General features: G+C 35.4%; 1 protein-coding gene across 23 annotated transcripts in view; it reads left to right on the top strand.

The window, feature by feature from the left end:
* The first annotated feature begins 1,288 nt into the window (after positions 1-1,288).
* LOC101884217 (uncharacterized) overlaps positions 1,289-24,555 on the top strand; it is a 38,659-nt gene continuing 15,392 nt past the window's right edge. Inside the window, exons 1-14 of one of the 23 annotated variants that reach the window (XM_073944232.1) lie at positions 1,289-1,396; positions 2,297-2,355; positions 5,060-5,169; positions 5,290-5,374; positions 10,820-11,234; positions 17,045-17,138; positions 17,919-18,039; positions 18,945-19,043; positions 19,169-19,225; positions 19,332-19,400; positions 19,477-19,566; positions 20,742-20,851; positions 21,945-21,968; positions 22,097-22,595. In XM_073944232.1, the coding sequence (XP_073800333.1) occupies positions 5,153-5,169; positions 5,290-5,374; positions 10,820-11,234; positions 17,045-17,138; positions 17,919-18,039; positions 18,945-19,043; positions 19,169-19,225; positions 19,332-19,400; positions 19,477-19,566; positions 20,742-20,851; positions 21,945-21,968; positions 22,097-22,595 (1,680 nt within the window). In that variant the 5' untranslated portion in view covers positions 1,289-1,396; positions 2,297-2,355; positions 5,060-5,152. Of the gene's footprint in view, positions 1,609-2,230; positions 2,267-2,296; positions 2,356-4,859; positions 4,958-5,010; positions 5,170-5,289; positions 5,375-10,819; positions 11,235-17,044; positions 17,408-17,918; positions 18,040-18,944; positions 19,044-19,168; positions 19,226-19,331; positions 19,401-19,476; positions 19,567-20,741; positions 20,852-21,944; positions 21,969-22,096; positions 22,596-24,555 lie in introns of those variants that run through there. The other 22 variants (XM_073944235.1, XM_073944231.1, XM_073944234.1 and 19 more) reach the window with 22 other exon arrangements.

The following is a 24,555-nucleotide window of genomic DNA, read 5'->3' as shown; positions in this document are numbered from 1 at the left end:
TGTGTAGTTTGTAAAATATGTTGTAAACTGTGTCTTGTAATCGCTCCACGCCCCTTGAAATCACTTATCTATTATAGATCAGTGCTTGTACTGTATCTAGACCACCAAAACTAAAATATGACCTTTAATAATGCAAAATAGAGGCTCTTTAAGTGGAAATAGAGGCTCTTTAAGCTGTGTAAATTCAACTCATTTTGATTTAAAAAAAAAAAAACTATTTTACTGCTATATTTAAAATTTTGTCGAATAAATCACAAACATTTTAATTTGATACGACATCACTTAAAAATGTAGCGAGGTTATGTAAAACCACTGTAAAATGTTAATATTTGACCACAATAAAGTATCATAGAAGTAAAAGCAAAATAAATAAAATAATGGGGTGACACGGTGGCTCAGTGGTTAGTTGCTGGTTCGAGTCCTGGCTGGGTCAGTTGGCATTTCTGTGTGGAGTTTGCATGCCCTCCCCATGTTGGCGTGGGTTTGCTCCAGTTTTCCCACAGTCCAGAGGCATGCGCTATAGGTGGATTGAATTAACTAAATTGGCCGTAGTGTATGAGTGTGTGTTTAAATAAATATGTATGGGTGTTTTTCAGTACTGGTTTGCAGCTGGAAGTGCATCCGCTGTGTAAAAAAAAAATGCTAGATAAATTGGTGATTCATTCCGCTGTTGCAACCCCAGATTATTAAAGTGACTAAGCTGAAGTAAATTAATGAATAAATAAAATGATTATTAGAACTACTTATTATTTTTTTAAATGATAAAACTGTAAAAAAAAAAAACGTGTAAGTTTAAAAGTTTAATTACTATATCTGCAGAATGGGTCCATTTTAAAAGAATCCTTTCTTTGAACAAGCTCAGAACAATCGAATCACTGGGATGAATCAAAGCTGATTAAAGCACTCATTTGTTAATGTTGTAGATTTATAGAAGAGCTGAAGTTTACCCCAAATAGTATGGCGCTCTTGAATACTTTATTCCGATTGGTCTATCACTATGGTTTTGAGCCCTATCGTTCAATAGTTTGGTATTACAGCCATCTAGTGGAGACTAATAGAAACATCAACTAATGGCTACAAATTAAATACAGATTTATGAAAAGATTGGTTTGTTTATTTTCATAAAAATATTTCAAATAAATGTAATAATTATTATAAAATAATATATGTTAATTAATTACAGTTAGTCTGCATAAACACAGATAGGACTTCCTCACGCCGGAAATCTCCATTTGTGTAGGCTTCTATTTGTATTGAGCTTATACACGTGCGTCAGCGGTTAGAATCTGTTCGAAATACGTCACAAATGGAACAAACGCAAACAGTCACGCTGGCTCCTCAACACTTCAGGTCACATTATGAAGAGGAAGAGCCAGCACACAAAAGAAATCTTTAAGTATCGTTGCGTTTTTTTATCACATACAAACATTTAAAACGTATTTAACGTAATTATTAAACAACTGAAACTATCAGGCCTAATATGGAAACCTCAAGAGAGAGGCCTGATGGGGGAGATCGCGGATATTTGTAACATTCTTTACATTTCTCTCTATATCTTGGAGATCTTTTAAGCCAAGGTGTTCAACATTTGTCTGAAACTAGTTGCAGGTACTTATTATTAAATGACATAGAGATTATCTTTGCAACACAAACAGTAATTACTATTTGAAAAGGAGGAGTGAAACGGTAAATAACCCATAGTCTGGGTTAGTTGAGACACACTTTCTAATATTATAACAAACAAACGATCAAATGGTTGTAAATCCAGCTTTAAATTTGCTGGAGGTTGGTGTTAGCATTTCATTAATGATACCAACCAAGAGATTTGTTGGTACAACTGACCCTGGGTCTTGTAGTCATGAATTTGCTCACCTTACAGCTAACAGCTAACGTTAAAGCTTTATTACCAACATTATGCATTAAAAATATCTACACAGTTACATAATTGACATAATTTAACTTTGATAGGGTTTAACTACAAATCTGCCATTGCTATCCCAAAAATTATTTAAGTAAAACATTACTTTCTTTGCTCAAATGTAGTATTTACCCTCTAGCGTATGCTGTGTCTGTATGTGGAGTGAGGACTAATAGGAACATGTATGAAGTGATTCTGCTTTATTGTAACTACAGAAGTTCTTGGTAATAGAGACTGTACATGTTACAACTATCTCTGGTCTCCTCTAAATCACATATACTTGTCTTTTGAATTTTTAAAATTGGCATGAAGCATCTAAAGAAATGGGAAACACCACTGTAATGACAGGTAAGTGAGGGTCAGGTGTTTCTGTTGCAGGTAATAAGATACAGCAAAGGGAAAGCAGGATATACACTTGAAGAACTGGAAAAGAGCTTGTGAGTCACTAGAGATCAACAATCAGGTCCAGATCTCTTCCCATTGAGTGGAGGAACTATGACATCACCTTGTAGGCCAATTGGCTGCTTGCATAAAACTGGTTGCCTCGATAGGATTTTCACACAGGCTTTTTTCGAGGATCGCAAATAATGAGCTTTGTGTTCAAACAGTTCATTAATCTCACAAGTTTTGTCCCACCGAATAATCCTCACATGACAATAGAACTTTTAGTACTTTTGGATCCTAAATGCAAATGCAATAACTGAAAAGCTTTCGTTAGGCTATAAATGGACTTCGCAGCCTTCGCACCACCCTGCTACAGAGGCTACCAAGGCCTTTACTACCTTCTGCCTGGCCATTCCTGCTCAGTTTACTATCCTCCTGGCATTCTGTGGCTTCTGTCTTCATCAACTAGGAATCACCAGCACTACCCCTTGCATCTGTCTGCTCCTTCCAGCACTTACAAGCACTCCCCCTTTCATCCATCTGCTTCATCCAGGACTCACCAGCACTACCCCATTCTTCACCTGTTGGATTGTCACCTAACCCCTGTTTTCACCCATTATTTTCAAACTCAAAAACCTCTTGCACTCATTTTACATTTGGGCCATCCTTTCTGAGTCTTTGACAGTAGGTCCACAAAAGACAAACAAATACATATTCTTATTATAATCTGGACCAAATAAATGGCATAGATGAGAAAAATCATAATAAAATTTACTGTGTTTTTAATTATTAAAAACTTCTTTCTGAGAAATGGGTAAAACCTGGTATACATTCAAAGTATATATAAGTCTTTCATGTTGACAAATTTAGCTTGTTCTAAAATTAATAGATTTATTTATTTACACTGCATATTTAATTAAACTACACTATCTGATAAAAGTCTTGTCGCCTGGCCAAGTTTTAGGAACAACAAATAATAACTTGACTTCTAGTTGATCATTTGAAGTGGCTTATATGAAAGGCAAAGGCCTCTGGATTACGCTTAATTTACCAAAATAAAATATGATCATGCCTTGATTTTTAATTATTTAATTAGGGCAGTAAGGTCTGACTTTGCTAAAACAAAAGTCTTTGTTCTTTGTACAGTCTAGAATATAAAGTCATGCTGCAGTGGAAAAAGAATTAATATTGTGTATGACTCCCATGAGATTGGTGGACTGCATCCATACATCTCTGCAATGACTCGAATAACTTATTAATAAAGTCATCTGGAAAAGCAAAGAAAGCGTTCTTGCAGGACTCCCAGAGTCCATCAAGATTCTTTGGATTTGTCTTCAATGCCTCCTCCTTCATCTTACCTCAATAATGTTTATGCCTGGTGACTGGGCTGGCCAACCCTGGAGCACCTTAACCTTCTTTGTTTCAGTAACTTTTTTTTTTTTTGTAATTGAACTTTTTTATTTTATTTTGAACTTTTATACCCCACACAACATTAAATTCACAATACAAAATCAACATTCAGGGAAATAATGTAAACAAATTATAATAAATATAATAAAAATAATAGCAAAACAAAAATTATAATGAATATAAAATAATACAATACAATATAACACAGTCAAATTGACAACCTTTGAATTTTCCTATTATGTGCTCTCTGAACATTGCAAAAAGCTACCCTATTTCTGATGGGTGTATGGGTGGAGTCCTGAAGTCTTGCCAACATACGTTCATATGATGCAGTAGAAGTCATCAGTTCAATCCAATCCTTTAAAGAGGGAGTATTTGAGTCCAATTTCGCAGCACCAGTCTAACAGCAATAATACATCCTGCGACGACTAACCCAGCCTGTGCTTTAAATATTTCATTCTGTAAAGTGGATATATCACCAAGAAGACAGACTCTTGGGGAATAAGGTAAAGGTTGTCCCAGCCATTTCTCTAGGTTTCAAATAACTCTTGTCCAGAATGCAGCCACCAAATGACAGCTCCACATTAAATGTAAAAAAGTGCCCACAGAATGACCACATTTCCAACATTGGTTATTTTTCGTTAATCCTATTCTATTCAGTCTTATGCTTTCAGTAACTTTGATGCAGAGGCTGAAGGATAAGGAGGAGCGCTATCCTGCTGAAGATTGGTGTGCTCTCTCCTGTGGTTTGTAATGTAATGGGCAGCACAAACATCTTGATACCTCAGGCTGTTGATGTTGCCATCAACTCTGCAGATCTCTCGCACGCCCCCATACTGAATGTAACCCCAAACCATGATTTTTCCTTCACCAAACTTGACTGATTTTTGTGAGAATCTTGGGTCCATGTGGGTTCCAGTGGGTATTCCACAGTATTTGTGATGATTGGGATGCAGTTCAACAGATGATTCATCAGAAAAATCTACCTTCTGCCACTTTTCCAAATGATCAACTAGAAGTCAAGTTATTATTTGTTAGTCTTACAACTAGGGTCGACGACAGACTTTAATCAGGTAGTGTACTATTACACTGATACACACATATAAATATATATTTATTTATTTTGCACTTTTGTCTCCTTTTGTAGTGTTAAAAGTCTTTTATTTTTATGACAAGTTCCTAAGCTCAGCCGAAATCTTCTCTTTCAGTCTGTCTCATCCCTCTGGTTCTGCTTAAGTGTTATAAGTCAGTAAATCTGAGCAAGGCCGATCTAATCCCTTAAGAGTGTAATATAAGGTGTCAAGGAGTCTGGGATTAGCGCGTGCGTGTGTTTCTGTCTGTGTTCAGAACCACAGCTTTAGCTTCTTCAGGGATTGCTCAGCCTTGTGTTTCTGCTGCTTGTAATTCATTGCAACTGGAGGTTTTAAGTCTAGAAGAGTGATGTCCAGAAAACAGAAGTAAGTGAAATCTAAGCGCTGGTTTGAGTTTGGAAATGTGCACAAATGAGTCCCTTTTTTAAGAGAGTCTGGCCTGTATTTGAATCTAAATGCTTGTGAAGATTGTTTGTTTTCATTTAGGTGGAAGGAAAATCTGATTGTTTACCCTAAAGCTGTTAAGTCAAATCAAAAGAAGAAGGGGAAGGATCCAGCTCAACTAACACAAGTGAGTCTTTATTGGTGTCCCATGCAAACACGTTCTGTTATTGGTAATGCCAGTGTCTTCATTACTGTGCTTTGATATAATATTTGCTAAAATGTGAAGGAAGAAGATGATAAATGTTTTTACTAAGTTCTTAAATTTGTCTTTATGTGAGTTTTTAATCTTTATTTCCAGTTTACAACACTCAAATTAAATTTCTGTTTGTTCAATTTACTTAATTAAAATGAGCTGAAACAACACAATTCGTAAGTATTTTTGTGACAAGTTAATTGTTTTATGTTCAATCCACTTACATTTGTAAAAAGCTAAAAAGTTAACAATTCCTTCATGTTGTCCCAACACAAATCGATTGTGTGGAACTCAGCATTGTTTGCAGTGAGTTTTATGTTAATGACATTTTTGTGTGTCTAAAATTTAGGTGCATTAAACATTTTTTTTGTTTAACCTTTTTTTTTTGCATGTTCTCCCTGTGTTGACATGAGTTTCTTTTGGGTTCTCCGGTTTCCCCCCACAGTCCAAAGATATGCACTATAGGTGAATTGAATAAACTAATAAATGAGTGTGAATGAGTGTATAGATGTTTTCCAGTGATGGGTTACAGCTGGAAGGGCATTCGCTGTGTAAAACATATGCTGGATAGGTTGGCGGTTCATTCCATGGTGGTGACCCCAGATGAATAAAGGCTGAATGAATGAATGAATGATAAATTAATTGGATCTCCATATGCACTCTAAAAAATGCTGGGTTCTGCACAATTCCTTCATGTTGTCCCAATGCGAACTGATTAGGTTAACCTAATGGATTTTCCAAATTTAAGTTCATCATTGATTGATTTACTGTTTTTTCGGGTAGCCCCTTTATTAATCTGGGGTCACCACAGGGAATAACTCGCCAACTTATCCAACATATGTTTTATGCAGTGGATGCCCTTCCAGCTGCAACCCATCAATGGGAAACACTCATACACTCTCACATACACTACAAACAATTAAGCTTATCCAATTCACCGATATAGGAGAAACCAGAGCACCCGGAGGAAACCCACACAAACACTGGGAGAACATGCAAACTCCACACATAAATGCCAAGTGACCCAGCCTTGGCTCGAACCAGCGACCTTCTTGCTGTGAGGCGAAAGTGCTAACCACCGCGTCACCCTAAATTTAAGTTGATTGAACAAAATAATTAAGCTGTCCAAAATAAACTCAAGATTTGTTTTGTTTGAGCTCATTTTAAATGAGTCGACAGAACAAGCAACAAAAAATAAATAAATACAATTTAAGAGTGGGTCAAGAAAACATTTTTTATTTCCTTATCAAATTAAAATGTATAACCTTGTTTGAAAAATTCTATATGGACACCCAACCATTTGATGTTTTGTAGACCATATGGATATACTGTATTGTCACTGTAGCTTATACTATTTTAGCTGCAGTTGAATTAGTTTTTATTGCCAATTATTCTATACTTGCTTAGTTAACCTAATTAACCTACTTAAGCCTATAAATTGCACTGAATACTAATAAGTTGCAAAACATCTAGTAAAACATTGTTTACTGTCATCATGGCAAAGACAAAAGAAGTTAGTTATTAGACACGAGTTTAATAAAACAGCACTTGGGAAATAATTGAGGCCAATAATTTTGTTTTTAATTGTATATTTTATGTGCAACATGATGGCTCGGTGGTTAGCACTGTCGCCTCACAGCAAGAATGTCGCTGGTTCAAGTCTTGGCTGGGTCAATTGGCATTTTGTTGAGTTTGCATGTTTTCCCTGTGATGGCGTGGGTTTCCTCAGGGTGCTCCGGTTTAAAGACCTGCTATAGATGAATTGAATATACTAGATTGTCCATATTGTATGAATGTAAATGGGAGTGTATGGATGTTTCCCAATACTGGGTTGCAGCTGGAAGGCCATAAGCTGTGTAAAACATATGCTGGATAAGTTGGCGGTTCATTTCACTGTGGAGACCCCCGATGAATAAAAGGACTAAACTAAAGGAAAATGAATGAATGAATAATATAGTTGAATTGTTTCATGTAATTGTATACACTCTAAAAACGTTGAGTTATTTATTTGACCCAATAGTTGAGTTAAACACATATTTGGTGTTTTGTTGGGTTATTTTTAACCTTTATTGGGTTATTTATTTAATACATTTGAATGAATTTCAACAGTCAACTGATTCAACTGACACAGAACAGGTGTACATAGTGTTGTTTTTGCATTGCAAAGTTTATTTAAGCTCTAATACTATTATATATATATATATATATATATATATATATATATATATATATATATATATATATATATAATCTGTTTCACCAGCATTAATTATTGATGATACAAATGTGCGCTTCAAAGCCGATCTATATTAAACTGATAAAGACCCTTAAGTGTCTGGAACTTAAAATGTAATGAAAATAAAGCAATTTCAATATTTATAATTATATAATTTATAATTTAAATTATTTATTTACACAGACATAATATCAAACTAATAGTAGTACTAGCAAAAGTAGCAATAATAATACCAGAATGGAATAAAAAACCTTTAATCAAAATAACCCAATGCATAATGCTATAATAACCTATAGTTGGGTTGTATGTTGGGGTATTTTTAACCCAACAATTTTAACAGAGTATTTGTTACACTATTAAATAGAGCTTTCTTTTTTAGATGCTTACAGTAATTGTTGAGAATAATGGTGTTTTGAGGTACTGCTCCTTTAAATGGCCTCCTCCAACCCCCATTCTTTACTTTAATTACATTTGTAAGTGCTGCGCGTGTCTTTCTGTCCGGTTGATTTACTAATCCTTCTCGATCGTCCTTCTGCATATTCTTTCTGCTGACAGCAGACCAAACTGATCAAGTGTGTGAAAATGCCATTCCACTGCACTGCAACAATTAACAGCGTGTACATGAAATGCTGTGTTCTTGCGTTTTGCCTGCTTTTGTGTATGTGGGATTTTTGTTTTCTCACATTTTTTTAAAGGTCTGTTTCGAAAGCGTTAATCAAATGGAAGTTTAACGGAATTAACCTAAGTGATCTGAACCAGATTATTGAGCATGCCTCCTGTGGAGAGTTCACAGAGTAAGAGCACAGTGTGGCAAGCCGTTCTGACTTTTATTCATTTGCATGATATGATTCTTATATTTCAAATCTATTTTTACAAGTTTAAATCCTTATTCTCAGTATCAGGTATTGAATTTCTACTTTTAAATATGGCCATTTTTAATACTAAATGATACTTCCACTAGCAAAAATTGCATGTTTCAGATGACAAATCCCATAGAGGGCACTGTTTACATTTTTGTGAATTTGAAATATGTTACTAAGGGTACGTTTGGATGTATGTTTAAGAGACACGTTCATGAGAAAGGGGTGCTTGTACATATCATCTAGCCTTTTATAAACACAACTAATAATTTTTTCAAAAGCAAACGTTAGAAAAAAGTCCATTCTACAAAATTAGCAGAGTTGTCCATATGGAAAGAGGCAAACCTATTTGTCCATATCATAGACACCATTAGGGTGTTTAGTGGTGATTGTATGGTGTTTTGCAAAGAACTGCATGTAAATAATCCTTTATTCATCAATAAAATGCTCCTATAAATATTATTAGTGTGAAAAGGAATAAAAGTTGTTGGTGCCCTGTAGTGTTCATTTTACCATTTTTCTAATGTCAGTCACAGGAGAGTTATTTTCTAAAATGATGTCATGAATTAAATTACTGTGATTGATCACACTATTAATATCCAGAATCAATATTTTTTTACTATAGGGATGATCATAAAAATAGCCATTGTTACACTGTAATACGTATTTGTAATAAATTAGCAGTTTTCCCCATTTTATGATTCATGTTTATTTCTTTATTTTTATTTATTGATGCTTCTGAATTGCATTATGGGACCTTGATCTTCCTGCAACAACCTTTGATGGTGAAACTTTAATAAAGCGACTTTAATTGACATTTTAACTGCTTCATTGTCTGTATTTGGTGTTGATAAACTTCCTGACAATGAATTTCCAGTACTTTTTCTTGTTATTTGACATTTTTTGACTTATTATTCTAATGGAACTTATTGTTTTAATGTACTAAAATGTCAAGAAAAGTCACCTGCAGAGTTGAATTTTCAATATCAAAATTTGACTGCAGAGATAAAGGTCCCATAGTGGAATTCATAACCTAAATAAACAGAAAATCAAGTCATGTGAATCATGAAATACAGGACATGTTAATTAACAGATTTTTATTACAGTGCAGATATAATTCCTGAGGTTGAGGGTTAGAATTTGAAATAGTGCAAATTGCACAGCTGATATCAAGAATTCATGAATACATTAAAGTCAAAGCGGCTTGCCATAGCAGAGTGCAAAAGACATGTGTTTATTTGTCATCCGTGCCAATTGGATTTAGCTGGCGGAGTGCCTGTGGGCAACCTGTCAGGCTCTGATTTACTCACCTATAACACAGCCACTGTAACTGCATGCCAAACATCAAGTGAAGTTCTCCCTGTTTATTGCTCTCTCGAAGAAAGAAGGTTCAAATTTAGCCAGAAATTTATTTGAGTAAAACTATGTGTGTACTACAGTATATATGGTTTGTATTCATTAAGTTAAAACAATTTATTTCTGATATACAGTTGAAATCAGAATTATTAAACCCCTTTTGATTTTTTATTTATTTTTATTTTTTGGAATGATGCTGATGTTTAACAGAGCAAAGAAATTTTCACAGTATGTCTGATTCTTATTTGTTTTATTTGGGCCTAATAACCCTAATAACCCAACTTGCCTAATTACCCTAACCTGCCTAGTTAACCTAGTTAAGCCTTTATATGTCACTTTAAGCTGTATAAAAGTGTCTTGAAAAACATCTAGTCAAATATTATTTACTGTCCTCATGACAAAGATAAAATAAGTCAGTTATTAGAGATGAGTTATTAAAAATATTATGTTTAGAAATGTGTTGTAGGGGGAAAAAATAAACCGAGGGGCTGATAATTCAGGGGGGCTAACAATTCTGATTTCAACTGTATATTGTTTAAAACAAAGACAAAGCAGAAAAGTAATTCAGAGACAATTTTAATGATGTAATTAGCAATAAATCACTTTTTAAAGCAATTTACTCAACACTGCATATAAATATGTACATTTTAACTTTAAACTACTTCAAAGTAAATTAACTAATAATCAACAAATAAAAAAATACATTTAAAACTCTATGAAATTAATAAATATCAAAATGTCTTTCTGCTGTCTGCAAAAGACATGCTTATCATTTGTCATATACTAGCTTGTGAACAGAAACAGAGAAGCTTTTCCTTCACCGTTCGTGCCAATAGGATTTCGCTGGTCAAGTGCTCGAGGGCGACCTGTCAATCTCTGATTTACTTACCTTTATTCTCTGTGTCTCTCTCTCTTTTTCTCTCTCAGCAGACAGCAGAAAGCCAAGCCTCCGGCAGTAGCAGCAGCATCAGTAGCAGTAGTAGCAGTGGCGGCTCTAAGAAAAGTTCTTCTGGAAGTAGTTTCACCAGCAGCATTAATAGACAAGGCAGTAATAATAGTGGTGGTAAAGCATCCACCGACAATGCTGGAACTAGTACTAGCAGTGCCACTAAAGATCATGGCAAAAGTGGTAAAGGGGTCAGCAAAATAGACAGTAGAAGTAGTGAGGTGGGTGCGGTGGAGGAGGTACCGTTGATTTCTTCTGAGAAGGAGAAGGAGGAGCCATTAAATGGTGGAGCTGAGGATTCCTCCAGTACAGGTAACGCTTCATCACTGTACACCACTGCTGGATCCTGTGACTCTCCATCACTCCATCTGTCCACTGGCTGCTCCAACACTGACGGTATGTGGCCACAAGGTGGCCTTATGACTTTAACTTCATGAACACTCAAAAAAAATATGTTTGCTGTTTGTTTAAACTATTATTTCAAATGAGTTGAAACAACAAAATTCTTGATTTTTGGGGGGGGCATAATAAAATTTAAACATAACAAAAGTTATGTTTAAATTTGTAAAAAACAATTAAGTTAACAATTAGTTCATGTTGTTCCAAAACAAATTTAAGTTGATTGAATATAACACAATTAAGTCATCCCAAAAAACATTTAGAATTGTGTTGTTTCAGCTCGTTTCAGATAGAAACAAAGGTAGTAGCTAATCATATTTGTCTAATGTTAGAAAAGCAATTGTTTTGTTGGTGATGTGAAAGATTTGTCAGTGTTTGCTTATTTTAAATCAGTTTAAAAGGATAGTTTTCTTAGTGTTGGGTTGCAGCTGGAAGGGCATCATATGCTTTAAAACATATGCTGGATAAGTTAACGGTTCATTCCGCTGTGGTGACCCCTGATTAATAAATGGACAAAGCCGAAATGAATGAATGAATAAAGGGATAGTTCACCCAAAAATAAAAAGTTACCTATTATTTACTGTTCTTTAAGTGGTTCCAAACCTTTATTTGTTTTTTTCTGTTGAACACAAAAGAGGCTATACTAAGAAAAAAAACTGAAAACTTTTAAACTATTGTTTAAAACTATTGAAATACATAGTAGGAAAAACTAACATTGTGGATGTCAGTGGTTACAGGTTTTCAGCTTTCTTCAAAATATCTTCATCCGTTTTCGTGAGAAGAAAGAAACTTTTAAAGGTTTGGAACAAATAAAGGGTGAGGCAATGATTACATAATTTATATTTTTGGATGAACTATCCCTTTAACTTAGTCAGAACTCTTAAATCAGGGGTGTCCAAACTCCATCCCGGAGGGCCGGTGTCCTGGAGTTTAGCTCCAACTTGCTTCAACACACCTGCCAGGAAGTTTCTAGTATTTCTGGTATAAGAGCTTGATTAGCTGGTTCAGTTGTGTTGGATTATGGTTGGAGCTAAACTTTCCAGGACACCGGCCCTCCACGACCGAGTTTGGACAGCCCTGCCTTAAATAAATGGATTTTTTTCCCATAACTTGATGCTAATTGGGCGACACAGTGGCGCAGAAGGTAACGCGGTCGCCTCACAGCAAGAATGTCGCTGGTTTGAGCCTCGGCTAGGTCAGTTGACATTTCTGTGTTTGCGTGGGTTTTCTCCGGGTGCTCCGGTTTCCCCCACAATCCAAAGACATGCTCTATAGGTGATTTAAATAAGCTAAATTGGCCATAGTGTATGAGCTTGTGAAGGCAAGAGTGTATGGGTGTTTCCCAGAACTGGGTTGCGGCTGGAAGGGCATTCTCTGCGTAAAACGTTCTGGTTAAGTTGGCAGTCCATTCTGTTGTGGCGACTCTTGAATAATAAGGAGACTAAGCTGAAAAGAAAATGAATGAGTGAACTTGATGCTAATCTTTCCAATCAAATCCAAAAAAACAACAACCCTAAATGCAAATGAGATGCATTTTCATCTAGTTGTTTAGTTGATGGTGTTCTTGGTAACCTAGTGAAGTGAAGGAAGGAAGTGGAAAGACTTTATCAGCGGAAACAGCCAATTATTCTTAGTCTGCATCCAAAATCGCCTACTTGAGTATGTACTATATTTAAATTTGAATCTACTACATAACCATTAGAAAAGTACTTTCTATACAGTATGAGTTTGACTAGTATGAATGGAACTCGCACTACATCAACCATTAGTCATTATCATGTGACCTACCCATGTCAGTTGTGTCGCTTCACTCCCATTCATAAATTCAGTCCATCAGATACCCACTTCAGAATCTCGCCGGAAATAGTAGGTCATCTCCTTGCATACTGTATTTCAAATACTAATTCAGACATACTACTCGGCTCACATACTGTTTTTAACGTACTATATCGTATGGAAGTTTGCGATTTTGTTTACAGCTTTAGGTTTATGGTTCATTCCAACCAGGATGTTGTCAGCCAAAAGGGCTCTTTGGAGAGGTGCTCAAAACTGTCCACTTCAAAGGGCCCTTCAGAGTTAAGAATTTCAAATGGTACACCTGATGGACAAACCAGCAGTGGTGGAGAGAGAATTGAAAAATCATAATCAAGTAAAAGTACCACTACTTACCCAAAAATGTAATGCAAGTAGAGTAAAAGTATCTGTTGTGAATATTACTCAAAATATAAGTAAAAAATAGCCCTTTTAAAAGTATTCAAGAGTAGTGATTATTACAATGCGAAAAGTTAATGTGTTTACATGCAGTTTGTGCAGGGATGTGTAAACGTAACATTCTGTAGTGCATTAGTGCTCTTCCTATATTTGTTCGTTCCTTTCAAACTTCCTTCCATTGTTTGTTCTGTCCCTCCATTCATTCATTTGTTCCTTCCTTCATTCATTTGTTCCTTCCTTCATTCATTTGCTCCTTCCTTCGTTCCTCCCTTCATTCGTTCGCTCATTCATTTGTTCGTTCATTTGAATTTTTGTTCCATCCTTCATTAGGCCCTTCGTTCATTTGGTCCTTCCTTCCTTAGCTTGTTCAGTTTTTCCTTAATTTTTTTTTTCATTCATTTGGTCTTTCCTTCATTAGTCCCTTCCTTGGTTTGTTCCTTCCTTCCATTCCTTGTTCGGTCCATTTAGTGATTGTTTAAGGCTGTTTGATGATTTCTGTCATCATAAAGTCGACATCCTTCATTTTTTCATCAGTAACATGCAGTCTAAAAAAGGTTTTTGTGTCATGTTGTGTAAACATTTTGAAGATCTTCTTGGACATTTTTAATGTTTCCAAAAGGTTTGCTGCATTTATAAAGCGGCCATGTCTTGAGGTTGTTCAGTATGATTCTATTTACTTTCTATGTGTGATTTGATTGAACAGGAATCACAGGACTGATTTTTCTACTTTAGCCAATCCTCATGAAAAAAAAAAAGAAATAAAGAAGTGACTGCAGGTTGAAAGAAAGTAGTGGAGTAAAAGTACTAATGCAGCACTAAAAATATACTCAAGGGAAAGTTAAAGTACATATTTATAAAACAGTTTCTGAGAAAAACTACTTAATTACAGTAATTGTAGTATTTGTAATTTGTTACTTTACACCACTGCATATCAGCACTTTTTTGATGCAGGGAAGATGTTTAATGTCACGCACTGAGTTGCTTTCAGAAGGGCTCATCTTTATGCCCTAATCCTTTTCAAATGGTTTACCCTCCGGAGTGACAGCTTTAAAGGGATTAGGGCATAGGGATGAGCCCCTCCGAAGGTATCGCAGTGTGCGACACTGAACAACTTCCTAAAGGTTCTGAAGGGTCCTTTCGAAGTTGCCACTTTTAAGCAGTTCGGAATGACACTTCCACATGACGGCTATAATTGTTTTTTTATTATATATTTTTATTTCGCTTTTTCAAGAACTAACAATACAGAACATCAAAACAAAACAACAAACGAACTAAATTAAAACATACACAGTATATTAAATAAATAAGTAAAATTAAATTAAATAAAAAAATAAAAAGGGAGGAGATACAGTATAAGCTAGTAGAAACAAAAACATTTTGTCAAATCAAATCAAGTGGTACTGTTTTAATGTAGTTCAAAAATGGATTCCAAATATTTTTAAATACTTCATCCTTTCCTCTCAAGGAATATGTGATCTTCTCCAATGGTATACAGTTGCAAACTTCTGAGATCCACAGTCCAATTGGTACATCAATGTCTGTTTTCCATTTTAAAGCAATGCATTTTTTAGCTATTGTCAGCAACATTTCGGTAAGTTTAATAGCATAGTTATGCTGGAGGTTAGAATTTGTGTAATTACCCAATAAACATATCTCTGGATCCAATGGAAAATCAATTCCATGAATCTGTGATATATTATTACATACTTGTACCCACAACACTTTCACTTTAGGGCACAGCCATGTAGAATGCAAAAATGTACCTTCTTCTATACCACATCTGAAGCAGAGAGGAGAAATACTGTTTTTAAATTTGTGTAATCTTTTTTAAATTTAAATTTGTGTAAAACTCTTGATCACTTGGAATCCACTGCACCATTCTGCATATGTTTAGTAATGTCTCAAAAATGGTGCATTGTGGCCTAAAGTGTACATATGAAGTATGCTCACTCCTTATGTCACAATCAAGAAGTCAGGAGTCCATGTAAACTTCTCTTGTCCAATTTAAAAACGAGAACACAATAAAACATATCAGATGGATTCCTCTAATGAAGGAAATGGTGGTTTGCAAGTGTCTCTAAAAGTCAATTGGAATGCAGCAGTTGTTATTGCATGCTAAAGAGCAGGTTCTGTGGATCACAGAAATGTTCAATTGTGGCCATTCTCTTATTTTTGAGTGAATGATCTTGCACAGTGCACTTTTATATACTTTGCAGGTTGTATATTCACATACAGATGTGTTACTGCAATATGCTATTTTTTTGTGAAATAACTCATTCAATATCCTATGGCTTTGTCACTGATTTATCAGGGGTCACCACAGTGTAATGAATCGCCAATTACCCTGGCATAGGGCTGCACAATTATATAAATTCAGTGTTAATATCACTAGTCAAATAGCTGCAAAGTCATGTTGAGAATAATATAATATGACCTAATCTGATAGGTTCAAACAGTGCAAAAGATTTTCATTTTATTGTGTTTTTTTTCAAGCTAATTTAAACCATTTTAAGTTTTCCACTTAAACAAAGACAAATTGTGTTTAATTATTTATAAAATGAAGACTCTATGGTGTTAATTTTCATTTGATTATTGCATTTCTGAACCTCAACGCTGTTAGACTTCACCATGAAAACCTTGAAGCGTGGTTTATTTCATTTTTATCTTTCATCTGTTTTTTTTTTTGTATATTTTTCTATAATTCTGTCATTTTTAAACAGATGCACTCCCCTACAAAACCATTTAATTCTTTCCACATAGAGTTACTCAAGTCATCTTGTAAAATTATATTCATATCGCAATGTATATATCGCAGAAAAACCAAATATCGCAATGTCAGTTTTTTCCAATATTGTGCAGCCCTACTCTGGCAAATGTTTACTGCAGTGGATGCCCTTCAAGCCACAACCCAGCACTGGGAAACATCAATATTCACCCTCAATCCTCATTTACACACACATTCATATTGTGTATCATATTCATAACAATTGGCTGTTAATCCCAATTACATTGTTTCGCTCTATCTTTTTTTAAACAGCAACAGTCCATTTCTTAATGTATGTGTTTTTAACATATTGTATTGTGGTATAGCTGAACAACTAAATTGTACTTTTATATTATATTAATTTTCTATTTAATATATTTAATAAATATAAAAAATATATATATATATATATTATTTTTATAAGTTGTGTGTTGCCGACCTCTTGGCCAGGTCACCCTTGTAAATGAGATCTTGATCTCAATGGGTTTTTATCTAGTTAAATAAAGAAACATATAGAGATTTATGCCTTCTGTGTGCAGTTTGAATGTTCTCCCGGTGTTCGCATGGGTTTCCTTCAGTTTATCCCACAGTCAAAAGACATGCGCTATATGTGAATTGAGTTAGCTAAAAATGGCCTCAGTGTGTGAGTGTGTGTGAATGTGAGTGTATTTCCTTGTACTGGGTTGCAGCTGGAAGGGCATCCGCTGCATAAAACATATGCTGGAATAGTCGGCGGTTCATTCTACTGATAAATCAGGGACTAAGCCAACGGAAAATGAATGAATAAAGGAATACAGACTCATTGTAAGTTTGCTTTGCTTTATTTTCTCAGGTACTTTGGAGCATTTGGCTGCTGAAAGCAGCTATTCCTGTTTGGAGAAGACAGACCCTCAAGTCGTGGACGCACGAGCACACACTGATTCCAGGTGTGACTGTGATAGTGTGTGCTCACCTACATGTTTCCTTCCCCAAAGTCTGTTAGCCCCGCCCCCTTCTCTCCAGAAACCAATCACAATACTGAAGGGGCATGTGGAAGTGATCCTGAACATGTGGTTGGACGCTCTCGGGAGGCGAGTTTAGAGTCTTCTGGGGAAAAAGAGTCACACACATCTGTGACACACACATTTAAACATGAAGTCCATCAAGCGTCCAGCCCTAGACGAAAAGTACACCGTCTGTCTGGAAATCGCCACAGGTAAGATTGGTTTATTACACTAACAGTAGAGTTGGTGTTTATCTGTAATGTTTGTGACTCACGCTTGTGTTCATTGTTGGGTTGTCATTTAAAAGCACCTTTTTTGTTTGTCTTTCAGGAGACATCTTCCCATCTCCATGTGCTTGCATTCCCATACACCACTGTCATCCAAACACTTTCTTAATGACCTGTTTCCCAATGTCTTTTATTTTTACATGTTCCTTCTTCTCAGAAGTTGTCTGCGGTGGATTCAAATAGTTTTTTTATACTGTAGATGAGGTTTCATTTGTATTTTTGTGCATGTCAGTGATATTATTATAATATTCTATATACAAACTGAACTCCAGTTGGACTGGTTTGTTTTATATCACAGTTAATCTTTCTGTCTATCATTTTTCTGCATTTATTTTTTAGAGGTTTTGGACAATTCGTTAAAACTCAAAGATTTAGTCATAAATGATAAATGTTCTGTTTAAGAATGTATATTAAATGCGTACATGTTTGATTCTAGGAGATCTCAGGACTGTGATCAGCAGGAGGGATCATTTCCGGACGTCGAGCTTCCACCTTCAACCTTCCCTTCCTCCTCCTCTGCTCAAAACGACCACGAGGAAAATGTCAGTACATCTCAGGTACAGTAAAACACATTCTGGGTTTGGAAATAGTCTTTTTTAATTGTGGTAGATTCATTAAATGTCAGTAATATTTCAGCAAATTTCTCATTCCCTTTTTAAAATATATAATATGATGAAAATACCTAATATCCTGGTTTAGACATCCTATGTGGCATCTGGTTTAAGGTTAGCATCTTGAGCTAAAGTACAAAATGGTGGAAAATGTCAACTCTGTTACTTACAACTCTGTTAGTGGTTTAATAAGTTTAACAATAAGTGTCACCGGATGTCAAGGGAGCGAAGACAAGAGGTTGGATCCAAATGCAATTTTTAATGAAAAAGATTATTCGTGCAGGCAAAAACAAATGAGGTCAAAAAACAAGAACTCAGAAATCAAGAAGGGCATCGAAAAATCCAAAAACAAAGCGATGATCAAAGTACAAAAAGTTACAAAACAATCATCAAAACATAACTAGAAACCATACAGGTACTGACAAACAAAGATTCCGCCTTGACTGGAGTGTGCAATGTGTATAAATAGTCCAAACAATTGATGATGACGATATTCAGCTGTGTGTGATTAATGGTGACTGGTTTGTGCAAAGGCATGCTGGGATATGTAGTTCATGAATGACATGTGTAGTATGGCAGCGATCTTTCAGGAACAGATTGCTGGTTATGTGACAATAAGTTAAACAACAATTAGAAACATAGTTAAATGATCCCTATGTTATATTGAATCATTTTACATTTGACATTAGTAATGGATTCAGTTGACTGTAAATGATGCATTTGTTGTACTGCATATCATTCCAGTTTAAGGAACTTTAATAGAGAATGCTTGAAATGTTCCAGCAATTCTGGAATGAGTCATGAAGTGAATTATTTCCTCATTCTATTATTCTGCTCTTTTGACTCTAAAGGACTCTAAAGATGCAATCCCTGATCACCCACGACCCTTCACGTCATGCAGCATCCGCTCTAAATCACTGGATCGCCGACAGCATGATCCCCCACCCACTGTAATACACTCAAAAACATCCCAGTAGCTCTAATTTGTGTTTCTGTTTGGCTAATAAATAGATAAATATAATTAGATGATTTATATAAATAATATTTGACATTACTAATGCGCTTTTCCCTTCAGCCCGATCTCCTCAATTTCAAAAAGGGATGGATGTCTAGACTGGGAGAAGATGGAAAGGTGGTTTTGAAAATTGAAATGCCTCAGATATGCATATATTTGAATACATCAGGGTTTCTTGTTCATTTTTTATGTGGTGAAATGATCTGATGTTCTCTGTCTCCAGTGGAGGAAGCACTGGTTTGTTTTAACTGACCAGATTTTGCGATTCTACCGTGACCCTGTAGCAGAAGAGGTAATACGTTGTGTGTGATAAGTTGATGGGTTTGCTATTTTTCATTTCAGAAATGAACTAAACTTTCACATCTTAGGCAGCTGATTTGGATGGTGAGATCAACTTGTCTACTTGTTACGACGTTACGGATTACCCCGTACAAAGGAATTATGGCTTTCAGATTCATGTGAGTGTACATCAGTTTACTGTAAACAAGTATAAACGTATAAATGTTTTATGTTCATTCCACTTAAATTTGTAAAAATAATTAAGTTAACTTAATCGATTTGTGGCGGCATGTTGGCTCAGTGGTTAGCACTGTCACCCCACAGCAAGAAGGTGGCTGGTTCGAGGTCTGGCTGGGCCAGTTGGCATTTCTGTGTGGAGTTTGCATGTTCTCCTTGTCTCACATGGGTTTCCTCCAGGTGCTCTGGTTTCCCCCATAATCCAAAGACATGTGCTGTAGATGAACTCAATGAACTAAGTTTTATTTATTTTAAGGTTTATTTATAAACTAATGCTTATGATCAACACGGCTGGCTCCTCATTAGCTCCGTAATCTACCCTATTAGATGATTACGGAAGCATTATAAATAATCAGAGTTTTTCACTCCAGTTTTCTTTGTCTTAAAGCTTTCCCCCTTCCTCCCCTACTTCCTCCCCTTTTTTTCTAATGGGGTGACACGGTGGCCCAGTGGCTAGCACTGTTGCCTCATAACAAGAACACCACTGATCCAACCTCCTATCGGGCCGGTTGGTGTTTCTGTGCGGAGTTACATGCTCTCCCCCGTGTTCGCATGGGTTTCCCGGTTTCCTCCCACCGTCCAAAAACATAAACCATAGCTAATCGACTAAACCAAATTATCACCCAGGACAACCTTAGTTTACACTTCTCACACGGCGACAAGCAGGGGAGTTCTCGAGACCTACCTGAGCTCGAACTCCCCTCTCGCCCTTCTAACAGGAGGGAGCCACGTGCTCGAGGATATAACGAGCTCAGGGCTCTCTCCCGGGACAGCATGCCAATTACGCTTTATTGATTATCAGCTAAGTGTTAACTCTTGAAATTGGCCGTAGTGAATGAATGTGTGTGTGTGAATGTGAGAGTGTATGGATGCTTCCAACTACTGGGTTGCAGCAGGAAGGGCATCTGCTGGATAAAACATAAGCTGGAATAGTTGGGAGTTCACTCTGCTGTGCTGACCTCTGAAATAGAGACTCAGCTGAAGGAAAATGAATGAATGAATAATTGGTTTGTGTTGGGACAACATGAAAGAATTGTGTGGCAGTCAGCATGTTTTACAGTGTACTTACATTTTTTTGTATCTGTTTTAACACATTTTCATTCCTCTTTTTATACAGACAAAAGATGGGGTCTTCACTCTTTGTGCGATGACTTACGGAATACGACGTAACTGGGTCCAGGCAATAATTAAAAATATCCGGCCCTCCATTACACCTGATGTCACATGGTATCATTAATGAAGCTAGTTTTATTTTCAAGAAGATGCATTCAGCTGTTAGAATTACCCAAACCTGATTTAACCAAGTAGGACATGTTTCTGGATTGACATGTATGTTTATCCTGGAACTACATTTCAGTCACCTAATCAGAATTAAGGGATCTGTTTACAGTTTATGTTAAGTTTAGGCTTACAGGTTTATGCACTTCTACATGATCGTTATCCAATTATTATTCACCTTTAATTTTGGGAATGTTTTGCAGACAAGGTTGGGTTTAGATGTAAGGGGATTGGTATGGAATGTCTTTTCGAACAAAAATGATGTTCCAGGATCAACATAAATGTTAATCAAAGATTGCATTGTACATGGCAAAATCATGATGTATGTTAGAATTATATCACACCCTGATGTCCAACACTAACATACAATATAGCTGAAGTTAACACAATTATCTATCCTTTGAAATGTTTTTCTTTTTCAAATATTTTCCAAGTGATGTTTAATGGAGCAATGAAGATTTTCACAAAATTAACTATATATTTTTTTCTTCTGGAGAAAGTCTTATGTCTTTTAGTTTGGCTGAAATGAAAGTTTATTTTTAAAGTTAACATTATTATTAGCCCCCTTAAAAAAATATATATATTTTTGATTTTATTTTTATTTTTGCTACAGAAAAAAAACATTCTTATCCAATGACTTCCCTAATTAACTTGCCTAGTTAACCTAATTAAGCCTTTAAGTTGCTCTTTAGCTGAATACTACTATCTTGCAAAATAACTATTAAATAATTATTAATATATTATATTATATTATATTTATAGTTATATTACAGTATGTACTGTCATCATGGCAAAAATAAAAGAAATTAGCTACTAAAAAAATGTTTTAAAATGTGTTGAAAATAATTGTCTCATTTAAACAGCACTTGAAATGTATATATAAATATAATTTCTGATTTTTAAAGGTGGCTAATAATTACTGTATATATTGCTTTTATGCTTAGAAAATGTTATGTTAGGTAGTTTTTAAAAAAAAAAACATGTTTGCAGATTGACATTGCCCTCATTCTGCCTTTTTTATTTTCCTCAAATGCTAAACAAGGAAAAATCCTGCTACAAAACCCAGGTTTGAATTCATTTTTTCTTTAACCATAAGTAGTTTTCTTTATTTCAGTGACGTATATTAATGGTTAAACACACCATAAATATGTTTTATTTAATAGAAAAATCATAACCCACTTCATCTTCCCTCAGTTATATTCCTCAGAAGGTGCCAATGACTGGTGCACATGCTCGTACAGGCTCGTCCCAATACAACACGATTCCCCAGGAGGAGGAGCAAAGAAGTCGAGTCCGAGAGCGCCGTAGAGAGGGACGCTACAAAACCTTTGATTGGGCTGAATTGGGATATAAACGGCACAAGGAAGAGTTCTTAAATGAACTGTCAGGAAGGCAGTGGAATCATAAAAGTCAATGTTCGGTGCCTCCTGCACCTGCGTCATCTCCTGAAGAGCCAATCATACGTTCTGCCTTGGAGAATGAATATCCGCAGAAGATGAGGCTTTTTCAGGGGCGAAGCTTGAACATTATGGCCACTGATTTATCGTCCCACTCATTAAATATGGCCGTATCTAGTCGGACTTCTCCAGAATCAATCAGCCCAGACAGTTTAGAAGTTGATTCAGGCACAATCCATCTCCTTTGTGACAAATCTGTTAAACTACTGGAAGCAAAGGCCAAAGAAAAAAAGCAGGTAAGGTCAGAAGCAAATATGGTTGTGGTGTTTTTTTGTCCACAATATGTTTCCTTAACTAATTGCTAGGGGTGTAAAATTGCATTCATATGAATTCAACTGACCAATTAAATATTGTATCAACTATTTGCTTAAAATATTCACTTTTCAAAAGCATTCACTTTCCACATCTTTATGTCCATCCAGGGAGCGATTTAAAAGGGAGTTTGGTGTGGTCTGCCATTTGAAAGTTTAATAGATAGTTTTCCCTGTGTATCTTGACTGAGATATAAATAATAATAATTTTATAAATAATGGATAACTTAAATATACATTTGACCACCCCTATAACTGTACATATCATTGTGAATGCATAAAAATATATGAATTCAGCAGTTTAATTCCAGTAAATCTTCAGCACCGTGTTCACAAAGTTTTTTTTTTCTTGTAAAATAATTGCTTGCATCAACATGTAACCTGAAAGTAGCATGAAACTAGATGCGTAGTTTGTATTTTATTATACGCTTGCTCACACATGGAATTAAACAGTAAAATAAATATATGTACAGTCCATTATGGTCATTCATTAAATGGTGCAGGAATGCAAGCTTGTCAAATTTTGTTTTATATCACAAACGAGAATCACTCAATATCCCTCAAAACACTGACAACTAGTTTAATTACTAAATTAGATGTAATTGTGATTAAATATATAAATTTGGTTCACTGAAATTTACTACACAAACTAACATTAGTGAAAAATTGCACCTCTTGATCGTCAATGTGCGAAATTGGCACCCTGTGTCCATCTACATGTTTTATTTAAAGTGCACATTCTGGAATTTTTATTTGTACTCAATCATGCATACCTCATAGTGATGCAACAAGAAAGCAACATTTACACTAGTGCAATTTAGTTTTTTAAAACAGTTTGCATTTGAGAAAAACTAACGCCGTCTACTCTATACAGCATAAAACACATGATACAGTACATGACCACTTGGAATATGCATATTTGGCGACATCCATACTTGCAGTCTACCAGGCAATGGTCATATGAGAGGGACTTGGCAAATCAGGAAACAAAACAAGGAGGATCAACCAGAGAACAATTAGATTCTTAGAAAGTTTACATGTACACTGAAACACCAGCATTTTCAAAATGCTCCTTTTTTGCTGGTTGAAGATGCCAAAATACTGAAGTGTAGATAGCAGGTGTAGCCGTAACCAAACCTATGTGTTTTAAAATTAAAGTGCAGTAGTGGAAATGGTGCCAATGACACGTGTAAATATCATGTATTATAAATTTGTTATTTACATTTAGTCATTTAGCAGACGCTATTATCCAAAGCGACTTACAAATGAGGACAAGGAAGCAATTTACACAACAATAAGAGCAACAATGAATAAGTGCTATAGGCAAGTTTCAGGTCTGTAAAGTCTAAGAAGGAAAGTAGTAATTTTTTAGTAATTTAGTAAAAAAATTTGTAATTTTTTAGTAAAATTTTAGTAATTTTTTTTTTTTTTTTTTTTTTTGAGTACAGTTAGTGGTATATCCAGAGAGGCAATTGCAGATTAGGAAGTGAAGTGGAGACTAAATAGTTCAGTTTTTAGTCGTTTCTTGAAAACAGCGAGTGACTCTGCCATTCTGATGCAGTTAGGGAGTTCATGGGTTACTTTATGTGTAACCACTGTGTACTACTTTATGTGTACTTTATGTAACCACTGTTATGGGTTACTTAATTAAATTAGTATTTTTCTTATTATTTAAAATAAAACTGAAGTGCAATTTTTGTGGTGGATGAAACAGGACATGCAATACAGTTCTGAGTTCAATTTAATGCTCATATTGTATACATTGGTCACACTCAAAAACTGGACTGACAGTTTCAATTTACTTGAACTTCTATGTTAAGCTGTTTTGACACAATCTACATTGTAAAAGTGCTATAAAAATAAAAGTGATTAAATAAAGGAACAT

The sequence above is a fragment of the Danio rerio genome, chromosome 3 (assembly GCF_049306965.1).
Source record: "Danio rerio strain Tuebingen ecotype United States chromosome 3, GRCz12tu, whole genome shotgun sequence".
NCBI lineage: Eukaryota > Metazoa > Chordata > Actinopteri > Cypriniformes > Danionidae > Danio > Danio rerio.
Note: the sequence above shows the minus strand (reverse complement) of the source record. Positions and strands in the feature narration are given on the sequence as shown.